This window comes from Desmodus rotundus, chromosome 7 (genome assembly GCF_022682495.2).
Source record: "Desmodus rotundus isolate HL8 chromosome 7, HLdesRot8A.1, whole genome shotgun sequence".
Taxonomy (NCBI): domain Eukaryota; kingdom Metazoa; phylum Chordata; class Mammalia; order Chiroptera; family Phyllostomidae; genus Desmodus; species Desmodus rotundus.
The window spans coordinates 82,583,786-82,598,750 of record NC_071393.1 but is presented as its reverse complement, the minus strand read 5'-3'; the positions used below and the strand labels follow the sequence as shown (position 1 = coordinate 82,598,750).

Below are 14,965 nucleotides of genomic sequence, written 5' to 3'. Positions count from 1 at the left end.
TATATCAAGGCTGGTTGCACCAGCTCTGATTCCACCAGCTCTGACTCAAGGGGTAGATCAGCAAAAGGCCCAAGACACCCAGTCACTGAAAGAGCCTCTGGCAGTATGCAATTTGTGTGAGGTAGGTTCTCAGTCCCTAGGTAGGGACAAGTGATGTTCACCAGGTTGATACAGACTTAAACTCAATGCCAGTACTGGGTCTGAGGTTACTAAGCAAGTCTTTATTTCATTTCCTTCCTCCCTCCCTCCGTCTCTCCCTCTGTCTCTCCCTCCATTTGTCCTTCTATTCCTCCCTCCTTTTTTCCCTCCCTCCCTCCCTTCCTTTTTCCCTTCATATTTTCCATTACCATTTAGTCCCCTGAAAAGTCACAGTGCACACTAAAGACAGCTTCCACCCACTTGAGGCATGTAGACCTTTGTGGTGGGATCTGATAGAGTTGTCAGGGTGAGGCCAGTCGAGTTCATCAGGCTAACCAGACCGACATTTGGCCACGTGGAGGGAAGTCTGCACAGGAATGGTGGTATCAGTTGGACTTGTGAGGGAAAATTGGCTCTTGCCCTAGAGCCACACAACTCAGTCTCTCTCTGTATCTCTGCCACCCCCATGTCTACCTGGACCTCCTCAAGGGTTTTCCAAGAAAGTGTGCATCACAAGCTGAGGTTGTTTGCAGCCAGCAGACTCCTCTACAGGCTGTGAGCTTTGCTGGGCACAGCCACAGAGAGTTGGGAGGGTAGGCTAGTACATTCCCCAAGGCTGATGCTGTATGGAGGGGAGTGCTGAACCCAGGAGTGGCGGCATCTTTGGGTAGTGTGGGAGAGGGACTCAGCACAAGGACCTTAGCAGCTGTCCCTTCAGCCTGCTCCCGATGCCGCACCATTCGTTCTCTCCCAGTGTGACTCCAGTTCACTTTGAGCCCACTTCCTTCTACCAGAGCCCAGGGTAAGTGTGGCAGCAAATGAGATTTTGTGCACTAGTCCTTTAACAGGACACCTGGATTTATAGCACACTCCCTGGGTCTCTCCCTGGGGACACATCCTGGCTGCTTTTCATAGTCAGGTGTAATGCAGGCACCTCTTCCAAGCACTGCTGCTCCTCTGGGCTACTAGCATGGGATTGAGACTCCTTACTCTTGGGGTGTGGGGAACCTTTGAGCCTGAGATATCCCTCCTGATTCTCAACTTAATCTCTGTGTGTGGGTTCGGGGTCAGCCCTTTCATGTCTTTGCCCTTCCTTCCAGTCTCAATGTGGACTTTCTGTAAGTACATCCTTAGTTATGAGACTTGTGTTCACCTAGTCTTCAATTGGTTATTCAGGTTGATTGTTCTATAACTTAGTTGTAATTCTGTTTTGATGCTGGGGGAGGTGAGTGTAACTTTAACCTACTCCATCGCCATCTCGGATCCTGTTACGAGCATTTTCTTTCTTTCTTATATGTCTAGTAATGTTTTATTGCATGTCATGAATATTGTGCATGATTCACTTTAGGGGTCTGGACTATGTCATCTTCTTTTAAAGGGTGTTCAGTTTTGTTCTAATGTGATTAAATTATTGACTTTTTGGTCAATAATTTGCTTGATTTTTGTTTGTTAGGGCAGCTCTATTTTTATTATAAACTTAGTGCTAGGATGTAGATTTTACACTTGAGGTATAGATAGCCTCTTAGAGTCTTAGCTGAGTGCATCAGATGCTCAGTAACTATCTTTGCACTCTGAACTAAACCTACAATTTCTCCTAGCTGTCTATAACTACATTCTCAGACACACAGCAGGTGATTTCTGATAAGTGTCACAGAGCCTTGCCTGACAGATACAGCTCACTTCCTGACTAAGAAGCCATGGTGAATTCTCATGCAAATTTGTTTGTGTCTCTCTGTATAGCTCTCTTCTCTGGTCCACTGTTAGGAAATCCAGCTATTTCACCAGGCCAGAATTCTATTTCCTGCCTCCTCGCTTAGCTCAGTGACAGTACCATTTCCTGCCTGGGCATCACCTCTATGCATAATGGTTAAAAATTGCCCCAGCCTGGTGCAACCGGGGAGAATCACCTCCTGTATTTCCTTCATTTCAAGTATCAAGTTCCATGTTTCCTCTTGTTCAGTGCTAGAAAGCAGTTATCTCATCTATTATGTCCATTTTTGTTAGGAGTCCCCAAGATAACCCCTAGGTTTGGTAATTAGCTAGAGGAACTCAAAAGACTCAGAATATATTGGTATTCATGGCTAAGATTTAATGAGAATGGTGATACCTGTATTGAGGAAGTTCCTTCCTTTTCTACTTTGCTGAAAGTTAATGATGAATGGATGTTGAATTATGTTGGTTTTTTCAATGAGCAAGCTTTTTTCAAAATTGATTTTTCTTCATTGTTCTGTTTTCTGTTTCATTGTGTTCTCTTTATTTCTATCTGCTTACTTTGGGTTTCATTTGCTTTTTTTAGTTTTTAGGTAGAACGTTAGTATTGCCTGCAGGTCTTTTCTGATTTAAACTATATACTATAAATTTTTATCCTGTATTTTTATACTATAAAATATATATAACTACCCACTGAAATTTTTATTCTAAACACTGTACAGTTGCATGTCACATTTTTTATTTTAATTTTTATTGCATTTTTTATTACCACTTATCCCCAAATACTCTCTGTATCCCATGTGTTTTGAATTAGTTTATTGTCATTTTGTTCTAGTTTCTAATTTCCTTTGTTACTTTCTTTTATCCATGAGTTAATTAAAAATGTGTCATTTAATTTTTAAATACTTAGGATTTTCTAAATATGTTTTTTATTGGTTTCTAGTTTAATTTCATTGTTGTCTAAGAACATACTTTGATTTCCATCCTTTTTAGTTTATTGAGACTCAGAATGTGGCCAATCTTGTCTTGAATACTTCCTGTGTACTCGAGTAGAGATTTTATTTTGTTGTCACGTAGAGTGTTCTGCAAACTTCTTTAAATCACTAGGTTGGCTCATAGTTTTGTTCAAGTTTTATAGGATTCTAATTTTATAGTTTTTTTCCTTTTAGTACTTAAAAGATGTAACAGTAGCCTTTTGACTTTCACATTTTTTGATAAGATACCTACTGTCATACTTTGTCTTTCTGTATGTAATGTGACAATTGTACTTTGGCTGCTTTTAAGATTTTCTGTTTATCACTGGCTTTTAGCAGTGCACTAGTGTGATTTCCTCAAGCTCATTTTGCTTATTTCTTATTGAACTGCTCAGATTTGTTAGTCAAATAGTTTTCAAATGTTTATTTCCACTCCCTCCTTTCTGGGACTTGAATTATGTGTGTATTGAGCTACTTGAAATTATCCCACAGGGCACTAATGTTCTTATTCCTTTTGTTCCCCTAGTATTTTCTCTTCAGTGTTTCCACTTTGGACAGATTCTATGGCTGTGTCCTCAAGTTTACTGTTTTGGGTTTTTTTTTGTGGTGTCTTAGTATGTTATACATCCCACCCTATGATATTTTCATTGCAGCTATTGTATTATCTTTAGATGTCCTGGTTGGGCTTTTTAAACAAAAAACAAAAAAAACTTTTCCAGTTCCTCCCTCATTTTGTTCATGTTTCCCTCTACCTTCCCAAACATATTCTTAATAGTTTGAACTTATTCATAACAGTAGTTTTAGTGCCCTTTTTTCTAATTTTACTATCTCTATACAATTTCTAGGTCTTCATTAGTGATATTTTCTTACGTTCTTCTGCTTTTATGCATGCCCAGTAATTTCTGATAGCTGTTGTAAACTGTGAATTTTATGTTTTGGGTGCTGAGTTCTGTTGTATTTCATTAGGGAGTTTTGGGCTTACTTTAGCATTCAATTAAGTTACTTTGGATTAGTTTGGTTCTGTCAAGTCTTGCTCTTAATCTTTGTCAGGGCGCATGCAGTCTAGGTCTTATTTAGCCTTTCTGATTAGGCATTACTCTTCTGAGGACCCTATTAGAGGCCTTCTGTCTTATGAGATCTCTTCATTCTGGCTGGCAGGAACACAAACTGTTGCCTGCCCTGATGAACTTGAGGAATTATTTGGCCTACTGCTGTCTAGCAACTCTTAACAAATCCTTGGGTAGTTTATTCTTGCTGATGCTTAAGGAGACCCTCTGCATATATCTGGAGCTCGTTCTGTGTAGCTCTCTCCTCTTTTTGTTTTCTGCCCCAAACTCTGGCTCCCTTGGCTTCTACATAGTCAGATTGATTTTTTTATCAAACCAGTGAGACTGCCCAGTGGGTTCCTACTTTCTAAATAATGGTCCAGTTAGTGCTTCTAGATAGAATGAAACCCTCTTTCTGCCCTGGCCCTAGACCACCACTGTAGTCGGTATATAGATTAATTTGCATTTTCTTCAATTCTGTATACATGGAATCATATAAATACGCATGTTTTGGTGGCATCCAGCTTTTTCATTTGGCTTGATGATGTTGGGATTTATCCATATTGTTGTGCCTATTAGTGGTTTGTTTATTATATTAGCCTGTTATATGGCTATACTACATTTCGTAGACGCTCACTAAATTTAGAATGCTACATCATCATATACTAATGTATTTATACTATTTCAGTGCTATAATGAAGGTATTAATTTAGCTATCCTAAAATCAAAGGTCAGATTATCTTTATACTGTTGATTGGTTCATTCATTTTAATTTAGTATTTTATTGACTAGTTTTTTGAAAATCTTCTTAAAATTTTACTGTTTTTTATTAGGTGTTTTTGTGGTCGCTTGGTCAAGCAACATGCTTGTTTTACTGCAAGTCTTGCCATGAAATACTCGGATGTGAAATTGGGTGAGCACTTCAATCAGGCATTAGAGGAATGGTCTGTGGAAAAGCATACGGAACAGAGCCCAACGGATGCTTATGGAGTCATAAATTTTCAAGGGGGTTCTCATTCCTACAGATCTAAGGTATGTGACATAGTTGATTTTTTACTTCATTCATCTTATTATCTAAATAATACGCACTTACTATCTGGCAGTTAATGTAATGCTATGTCAGAAAATCAGTCTCAACCATTCCTTTATGTATTTTTAGTTCTTTATAGAGGTGAATACAAGTATAGAATTGTTACATCTTGGTGACTTGAAACTTTTATCGTTATAAAATGTCTTCTGTCTCTTGTCATTTTTGTTTGTTTTTTCAGTAATCTATAAGTATAGCAATTTTTTTTTCGTTTCTTTTACTTTTAACCTTTCCTATGTTTAAGGGTTTCTTTTCAAAAATTTGGTTGTCTACTATATCACTTTTTCTTTGTTCCCTTTTTTTTTCTTGTGTCTTTTGGATTAAGTATTTTTTTATTATTTTTCTCCTTCCTCATTACCATGCTATTTATATATTGTTTTTCTATTTTTTAAATCTTAACTTGCTATTATAAGCCAGTACTTTTACTACTTTCTGGCAGTGCAAGGACCTTTAGAATACTTGTAACGGCATTTATTTCCCTTATGGCTTACGTGCTTTTGTTGGTATGAATTTTATTTTTTTGTGTATTTTTAACCCCCAAGACATAATTGTTTTAAATTTAGATTTAACAACATTTTACTCTTTACATTGTTCTGCCTGCCTCCTTGTCTTGATGGGAAAAGAGTGCTAAATGGTGGACCCATCTTTAAGTTTTCAAATTCTCATGGACCCTTCCTTATTCCACAAGCTCTCACAGCTGTGGTAGCTCTCTGATGCCTCAAAACGGATGTTATTTATTTTTTAGTGACTCTAGTGCCCAAGGGTAGAGATAGTTCAAAGCAACCTAGTTCATCATTTTTGGAAGTGGAATTCCTCATTGATTCCTGACAGTGTGTGTGTGTTATATGTAAAACATATATGTATGTTTTAAATTTATATGTAACATGATATATGTATGTTAACAGAAAACATGTTTTAAATTTAGACTATTTTCCAAACATTATTGTATGTACACAAGTATAATAATGAGTTAAACTAAACTAATACAGAAAGAGTATAGAACAAATCTTATTGCAGAGCATTCTTAAGGGACCCTGGAGCCTTCTGTTGAAGGATTCTGATAATTTGGGATATTTCTTTTCATTGGTGTTTGATCTTTGCAAAGGAATGGGCAATATGTTGTTATGTAAAGAATCTTCTTAGAGATGATTAAAAGTGTTTCTTCCAACATCTGAATATTTCAGATTTCACATGAGCTAAATCATATAGGTGCACTAGACAAGTGAATGAATTAGAGTGGTCATAGCGAATAAGATATGTGATGGCACTTAACAGAAATAAAATTTTAAAAAATCTTTTAAACCAGAGTAAGTCATTCCATAGATGTGATAGTTTATTTTCTATAGAATGATTTTTCAAAAATTAAACTGATGAATCCATCTGAGCACCTTGAAATAATTGAGTAAAATTAACTTACTATTTTCAGTTCTTTGTGGATCAAATCTATAATTCCAATGAGGGAAACCGTCATTTATATTAAAAATATTTTTGTTTTTTTATTGCATAGTCATAATTCTATAAATGGACTAGATCATTGACAAAACTTTCAAACAGATAATTCAGTATATGCTTAATAGCAAGAGTTGTAGAAACTTCCATTTTTTTCTTTGTTCTTCTTTCTTTTTTTCCCATCATTGTAGCTAGCCTTAATACCTCTCATTCACTGCATACTCATAGTTAAACAAGCTAAAAAATACTGTGATTAAATTTGTAAATTGGATGAATGGTAATTGAGTTTATATATACAGCAAGAGTAACACAGTTACGTCTTACTCTTGAAGTTTAAAAATTAGAGTGCCACTAGTTCTATAGCTCTTACAAAATGATTTTCCAACTTTAAAATCATTTGTTCTTGCTTATTCCTAGAAGTGAAAATATATTAAAAGTAGCCTATGAAATCTATTTTATAATAATTTGATTCAAATAAAAGTTTTCTAAAGTTGTATGACATTGTGTTATGAAACCTATGTATATAATTTGATTATTTTGTCCTTTTAAAAAATCTTTTTAGTATGTCAGACTATCATATGACACCAAAACTGAAGTCATTCTGCAACTTTTGCTTAAAGAATGGCAAATGGAATTACCCAAACTTGTTATCTCTGTACATGGGGGCATGCAGAAATTCGAGCTTCATCCACGAATCAAGCAATTGCTTGTAAAAGGTCTTATTAAAGCTGCAGTTACAACCGGAGCCTGGATTTTAACTGGAGGAGTAAACACAGGTACTGTAATGATCATCCCAATTATTTTATGTGCTTGTAAATGTTTCATAATATTTATTAGATATTTGAACCAGATATTTGAACAGTCAGCATTGAATATAAATATATTCAGTTTTTCTGTTAAATAATCTATAGCTCCTAGATATAAATAGTAGCTATAAAAATAGTTGGTTTCCATTTAGTCTTTTAAAAAAACAATATACTTTAGAGCAGAGGTTGGCAAACTATGGTCCATGGACCAAATCCAATCTACTCCTTGTTTTTGTAAATAAAGGTTTATTGGAACACAGCCATATTCATTTGATTTTGTATTATCAATGGCTACTTTTGTGCTGTAATAGCAGAGGTGAATAGCTGTAATAGACTGTATGTCCTGCAAAGCATAAAACACTATTTGGCCCTTTTCAAAAAAGTTTGCTGACCCCTACTGTAGAGCAAATACAATATTATTCATGTCACTTTCTGGCCATTGGTAAAATGATACAAGAAAGGAGCCAATTGCCTGGGCAGCAGTAAGAAGTAGCTTTCAAAATTAATTTTTAATGTACTATAATCTTTCATTCTAAGTCTTCCCTATCACATACCATATACAGGTATATGTAAGGAAAGCAAATTAATTTTAATACCCAAAATAAAACAATACTTAAATTAGCTTGCAAATATCTAATTTATTACCAATAACTGTTTTTTGTACCTCATTGTGTGTTTAGCATTCTTCTGGCTGCTGAAAATATATCATTCCACAAAACAGATAAAATACTTAACCTTTGTCAAGCTTACATTCTGTTAGGGGAGATGCAAACAACAGATAACTAATATATAATATGTTAGTTTCTCTGAGTAATACTATTTTCTGATGTACCTGCTTGGGCAAGGGAAACTAAAGAAAAAATAAACAAATGGGGCTACAAGAAACTAAAAGGTTTTTGCATAGCAAAGGAAGCCATCAACAAAACAAAAAGACAACCCACTGAATAGGAGAAGATACTCAGCAATGATATATCTGATAAGGGGTTAATATCCAAAATTTATAGAAAACTCAGACAGCTCAACACAAGAATAAAACAATCCAGTTAAACATGGGCAGAGGACCTGAATAGACACTTCTCCAAGAGGACATACAGATGGCCAATAGACATATGAAAAGATGCTCAATGTCACTAATCATCAGAGAAATGCAAAATAAAACCACAGTGAGATACCACCTCACACCTGTCAGAATGGCCATCATCAATAAATCCACAAACAACAAGAGCTGACAAGGATGTGGAGAAAAGTGAACCCTAGTGTGCTGTTGGTGGGAGGGCAGACTGGTGCGGCCACTATGGAAAACTTGTGGACAGCCCTCAAAAAATTAAAGATGCAACTGCCTTATGACCCAGCAATTCCATTTCTAGGTATATATCCAAAGAAACCCAAAACACTGATGCTAAGGAATATGTGCACCCTTCTGTTCACTGCAGTGTTATTTTCCATAGCCAAGACACAGAGCAACCCAAGTACCCATCAGTGGACAAGTGGATAAAGCAGATGTATATACAATGAAATATTACTCAGCCATAAAAAAGAATGGAATCTTACCATTTGCAACAGCATGTATTACGCTAAGTGAAATGAGTCCGTCAGAGAATGACAAATACCATATGATTTCACTTGTATGTGGAATGTAAAGGACAATATAAACGAAGGAAACAGACTCACAGATACAGAGAACAGACTGATGGTTGCCAGAGGGGAGAGGGGTTGGGGGACTGGGTGAAAAAGGTGAAGGGGCTGAGAAGTACAGATGGGTAGTTGCAAAATAGTTATGGGGATGTGAAGTACAGCATAGTCAATAATGTTGTAATACTATGCATGGTGCCAGGTAGGTACTGGAAATCTCAGGGGGAGCACTTTATAAAGTATATGATTGTCTAACCACTGTGTTCTACATCTGAAACTAACACAAAATAATACTAAATGTGAACTATAATTGAAAAATAGATAAAACTTAAGTTGGACTCGTTAAAAATGTATGTGTTAGACACATGAAAGATAGAGAGGAGAGATGGTAGGGGAGGTGGACAGGGTTTCACTGATAAAGTGACATTTGAATAGAGATGGTAGGAAATGAAGGAGCAAGGTAAGAATAATAAGGGGAAGAGCATTTAAAGAAGAAACAGCTACTGTGCTGGGAGAATAGTAACAAGGGTCCAGTGTAGTTAGAATGGAATGAACAAGAATTGCCAGATAAGAAGGTCAGAAAATTATGGGTGTTTGATGGTGGCTAGCATGGGGTGAATAGCAGGGGCAATGGGCAGATCTTTAAGGCCTTGTATTCCATTTTAAGCACTTTGGCTTTTTCTGTAAATGAGAAGGGGGATGGTATTAAGCAGAGTTGATAAGAGCAAAGATAACTTGGATAATGCTTGGAAAGTAGACTGTAAACAGCCACAATAGCAATTGGAAGATTATTTAAGATGCCACTTCCATATGCAGGTGAGGAATGATATATAATGCATTATAAAAATCATATTGAGCAGTGTGCTTGTTTACTAGGGCTGCTGTTACAAAATACCCCAGATTAGGGTAGCTTGAACAAAAGAAATTTATTTTCTGATAGTTTTGTAGGTCCAAGATTAAGATGTTAGCAGGTTCATTCTGAGGCCTCTCTCCTTGGCTTTTAGATGGTCATCTTCTCACTACGTCTTGTGGCCTTTCCTCTGTGCATGTGCATCCTGGTGTCTCTTTGTGGTCAGTTTCTTCTTATATGGACACCAGTCAGGTTGGATTTGAGCTGACCCTAACCACCTCATTTTAATGTGATAACCTCTTCAAAGGACCTATTTCCTAATACAGTCATATTCTCAGGTACTGGGGTTAGGATTTCAACATGGGAATTTTGGAGAGGATGTAATTTCAGCTCATAACAAGTGATAGTGAAGAGTTATGTGCTCTTTTGAATTGTCTTTTCTACTATTCTCTCAGATTTTGATTCAGTTGGACAACTTTTTTAGTTATTTGGTGTGTGTCTGTGTTGTTTCTAATCCAGAGCTATACTTTTCATTTTTTAAGATGGTGTGTAGAGCAATAACAAAAGCTATAGTTACTTACATTAGGATTCTAAGAGAGAACTAAGCACAACATGGTAAAAGTTAGTTTTACGTGTGTTTCATGCAGTTGTAGTGATCTGATATTGTGGGTTGTTTTTTCTTTTTGGTCCCTGTGTTCTCTTTCTGAGTTTGTCTTTTGGCCTTGTTGCCTCTTACCTTGTATGTGTAAAGAAAAATATCACAAGTTGTAGTGTTACAGATGAAGCACACAGTTGTTCTGAACACAGTGAAGACTTTCAAATAAAAGGAATTAAATTTTGTGTGAATAGGTGTGGCGAAACATGTTGGTGATGCCCTCAAAGAACATGCTTCCAGATCATCTCGAAAGATTTGCACTATTGGAATAGCTCCATGGGGAGTGATTGAAAACAGAAATGATCTTGTTGGGAGAGATGTAAGAATGATTTTTAAATTTCTTGTATTTGAACTTATGCATAAACAAAATTAAAGCAAGGATCTTATGAGTCAACTTAAAATATTTATGAACATAGCATACTTTTCAAATTACCTTTAAAAATGTTTTTCTGAGGTCTTCTGATCCTTTTGAAAATGCATTCGTGGATACAAATAATTGACACTGTGGTGTTAGTACACTTTGGTCTGCCTTTTTGTTTAATTATTTCACCTTTTCCGTATCATGCCAGTCTTTGTAAATTAAATTTTTAATGACTTCATGACATTAGGAATTAATTTTATTGCCACTAAGAGTACTAATCAAATGCTAATGTTTATTTGAATAGGTTAAAGACATGAATTGATTGTATTTATCCAGAGACTATTAAAAAGGAGTTACTAAATTATAATGATTACTTTTAAGTGCAATTAAATTTCTAATTTTATTTTTAAAGATTCAGCTTATGGCTAGAAAAATAGCAATATGACATTTGATTGCTTTTATTTAGTGTCCTTTATGTATTGCTTTTTATTCACCAATAACCTAATTGTTTCTTCACATTATTTACTTACTTGCTGCTTCTTCCTTGCCTGTGATAATGAAATACTATATATTCTGCAGTGGAAGTCAAAATATAATTGTATCATTCAACCAATTACTGGTTAATCTTCAGCTGCTTAAATGCTTGTGGTTTTGATATATCCTTTGACATTTTTTATTTGTTGGCATAGGTAAATGGAATTTTACCTCTTACTTTGTTTTACAGATTATTTTCAAAGTTCATTTTTATATTACATCGTATTACACTGAATCCTTCCCACTAACTCGTATATTTGATATTGTTTAGGTGGTTGCTCCTTACCAAACCTTACTGAATCCTCTGAGCAAATTGAATGTTCTGAATAATCTACATTCCCATTTCATATTGGTGGATGATGGCACTGTTGGAAAGTATGGGGCAGAAGTCAGACTGAGAAGAGAACTTGAAAAAACTATTAATCAGCAAAGAATTCATGCTAGTAAGGGAATTTATAAATTCACATTGTTGAAATTTTCTGAACTCTATTACTGGCCAGCAACATTCTTAAAAGACAGAATGGTCTTTGAAGTGCTCATTTTATTGGGTTGGCCAAACACCATATGGTTTTCTCATAAAATAAAAGACACATTTTTCATTTTCACCAGTAACTTTGATTTAGATATTTTGAGTATGTTGACTATCTTCCATGTGATATAATGTTAATTATTCTCAATTAGTGTCTTGATTTGATTGCTATCATCTTCAACTGCTCTACCAGACCTAAAAGCATCATCCAGTGAGAAATCTCCAGCCCAAAACTTTGCAAACCACTTTAACAAGTTTGATCTGTCACAGCACTGTCTGGGTACACTGCATGAATCTTTTTCTTTTTTTGCATTTCAGTTGCATTTTTACCTTTCTTGAAATAAAGCATAATAGGCTGAATTTGTTGCATATCTTCTTCTATCTTCAATATTTAAAATGGCTACACAACAATTCATCAATTTTGATAAATCTTTTTTAAAATGAATGCTGATATGACAGCTGTCACAATCCAATCTAGCAAAATTGTTTTGAATGAAGTTAAAGACAACTAAGTGCTACTAGAGCCAACCTACGGAAGAAACCCAAATAAATTTTTGGCCAGCCCAATATTTTGTAGCAAGATAACATACGAAACAACCAAGAATGACTGACTTTAGATGAAATAAGGTGACCTAGGAAAAGAAGTCTGAGGCCAAATAGGGTACTCAGATATTGAGGCCAAAACCACAAAAGTTCAATGGAAGCTCTGTTGCTATCGTAATCCTACTGCAGCCCAACAAATTCAGAAATAATCTTAATGTGTGATATATTCTAATGTATGGCTTTGAAATTCAAGATAAAAATAACAGAGGAAAAACTGCTTTATCGCAAAGTAAGAATCACCTTGCTTAAAGTTTATAACATAAGTAGGTATCACTCTTTGGTAGTTGTATCTTAAAAGTTGGAATTCTTGATACTGGTCTTCTTTTTCAACCATAGTCAAACTTTTTGGTTTAACATTTAGATTTTTATTTTAAAAAGAAATTTTGTAATTTTAGGATATCAAGAAGATGAGCTCTTTGCAAAGTGAAATAGAAATTCAAAATTATAGGACAGTGCATTCAGATTACGATGGAGTCATAGCATCTCTTAAAAATTAGGAATGTTTAAGAATCCTACAGTAACATTTCTGAATTCTGTAACTGCTGTGCAGATTATTGTTAAAAACAAAAATTGGTATTCTTCACTAAATTTATTCCTGTTACTCTTGTTAGAGGTCTTGGATTTTATTAATCAGTTTGTTTTATGTAATCCTGAATCTGTCATTAATTTCTATATTAATGTCTCCGTATGTTTGAAATCAGAAATATTCAGTTTAATATAAGTAAAAACAGATATATATTAGAAATTCAGTGATGCAGTAATTAAGAAGTAAACTCTAAAACAAATTAATGTTTTACATTTCTTATCATGAGTTCAGTTAGTGAAATACACAAAGTAATTTTACTTTTCAATACATATATAAATTCTAATGTACGCCTAATTATATATTGGATTTCCTAATTTTGTCATTTAGAACATACTTTGAGTCAGTGAAAAAGTAATGTATTCAGTATTTATTTATGCCAGCCTATTATAATGTTGAGTATTGAAAATAAAGTCAACACAGTTTTGGGGTAAATTATATTGGCTTTTTATTTTGTTTTGATTGAGTAAAAAATAATATTAAATCACTAATTTTGCCTAATATCTTCATTAAACTTTTACTTTTTTTAGGAATTGGTCAAGGTGTTCCTGTGGTGGCACTTATATTTGAGGGTGGGCCAAATGTTATCCTCACAGTTTTAGAATACCTTCAGGAAAGTCCTCCTGTGCCAGTTGTTGTATGTGAGGGAACAGGCAGAGCTGCAGATTTACTAGCATATATTCATAAACAGACAGAAGAAGGAGGGTAAGTGTTTGATTACAACAATTTTTAATAACATTATGTAAAGGTGCTTGTGGTGTTTTGGGATATTAGATTCATTTCACTATGTTATGAACCTGAAATTTGAACTTTAATACAATATACCTTGCTAAGGCTTCAGGAAGTAGCTTGTCTGACACAATTATTGGAATGAGTTAGTATTTTGCTATGTATAATGTGTACCTTTTGCCCAAATTTTTGAAGGAAAAATAACACTGCATGGGTAGTACCTGAAATATGTTGTGTCTGTTCTTGTGTTTTGTAATTATTTGTTACATAAAATTTCATGTTCAAAAATAAATTCCAAAATTCCTTTGTAATACAAAAGACAAGTATGTAAATATAAATAAATAAATAATTGGATTTAAAAATTAAAAGCTTTTTTCCCCTGAAAGTTCGGGCCAAAACACGTGGATACACATTATATATGGCAAAATATGGTAAAATATACTAGTTGTCTTAGAGGACAGTTTTGCAAGATCTGTCAGACATACAGAAGCACATTATCTATTGACCCAGTAGTTCCATTTCTGAGAATTATTTTTGTAGATGTACTTGTATACATATGAATAATGTTATGTATAAAGCTACTTGTTTGTTATGGCATTGTTTATAATAGTAAAAGTTTGGAGCAAAGTAGAACATATATTAAAGGGACTAGGTAAATGAATTATGGTCTGCACAATGGAATAGTTTGCAACTGAGTAAGGTTGGTATCTGTGTACTAGATTTTGGAAGATTACCAGTATATACACAGAAGAAGGAAAATGCGTAGTAGCATGCATATTATGCTACCTTTTATGTAGGAAAAAAGAGGGAATAATTATTTGTATATATAGAAAGGGATCCTGGAAAGTTATACAAATTAATAGTGTTCTTTGAAAGTGGTTGAGATGAAACTGGGCAGATGGAAGACAGTAGGAAGGAGACTTTAATTATGAATTTCACATTTTTGTATTTTATTATTACTATTTTTTAAAAGATTTTATGCCCTGGCTGGTGTGGCTCAGTAGATTGGGCACAAGCCTGCGAACTAAAGGGGGGGTCACTGGTTCAATTCCCAATTTCGGGGCACATGTCTGGGTTGTAGGCAAGATCCCCAATAGGAGGCACACAAGAGGCAACCAGTCACTGATGCTGATGTTTCCCTCTCTTTCTCCCTTCCTTCCCCTATCTCTAAAAATAAGTAAATAAAATCTTAAAAAAAAACTATTTTATTTATTTAGGTGGGTTGGGTGGAGAGTAATGGGGGTGGAAGTGGGGACAACTAATTGAACAAGAATACAAA

At 34.9% G+C, this 14,965-nt stretch overlaps 1 protein-coding gene across 2 annotated transcripts in view; it reads left to right on the top strand.

Moving 5' to 3' along the window:
- TRPM7 (transient receptor potential cation channel subfamily M member 7) overlaps positions 1–14,965 on the top strand; it is a 135,513-nt gene that overhangs the window by 30,518 nt on the left and 90,030 nt on the right. Inside the window, exons 4-8 of one of the 2 annotated variants that reach the window (XM_024568092.4) lie at positions 4,702–4,900; positions 6,967–7,180; positions 10,542–10,666; positions 11,514–11,685; positions 13,488–13,662. In XM_024568092.4, the coding sequence (XP_024423860.3) occupies positions 4,702–4,900; positions 6,967–7,180; positions 10,542–10,666; positions 11,514–11,685; positions 13,488–13,662 (885 nt within the window). Of the gene's footprint in view, positions 1–4,674; positions 4,901–6,966; positions 7,181–10,541; positions 10,667–11,513; positions 11,686–13,487; positions 13,663–14,965 lie in introns of those variants that run through there. The other variant, XM_053929050.1, reaches the window with a different exon arrangement.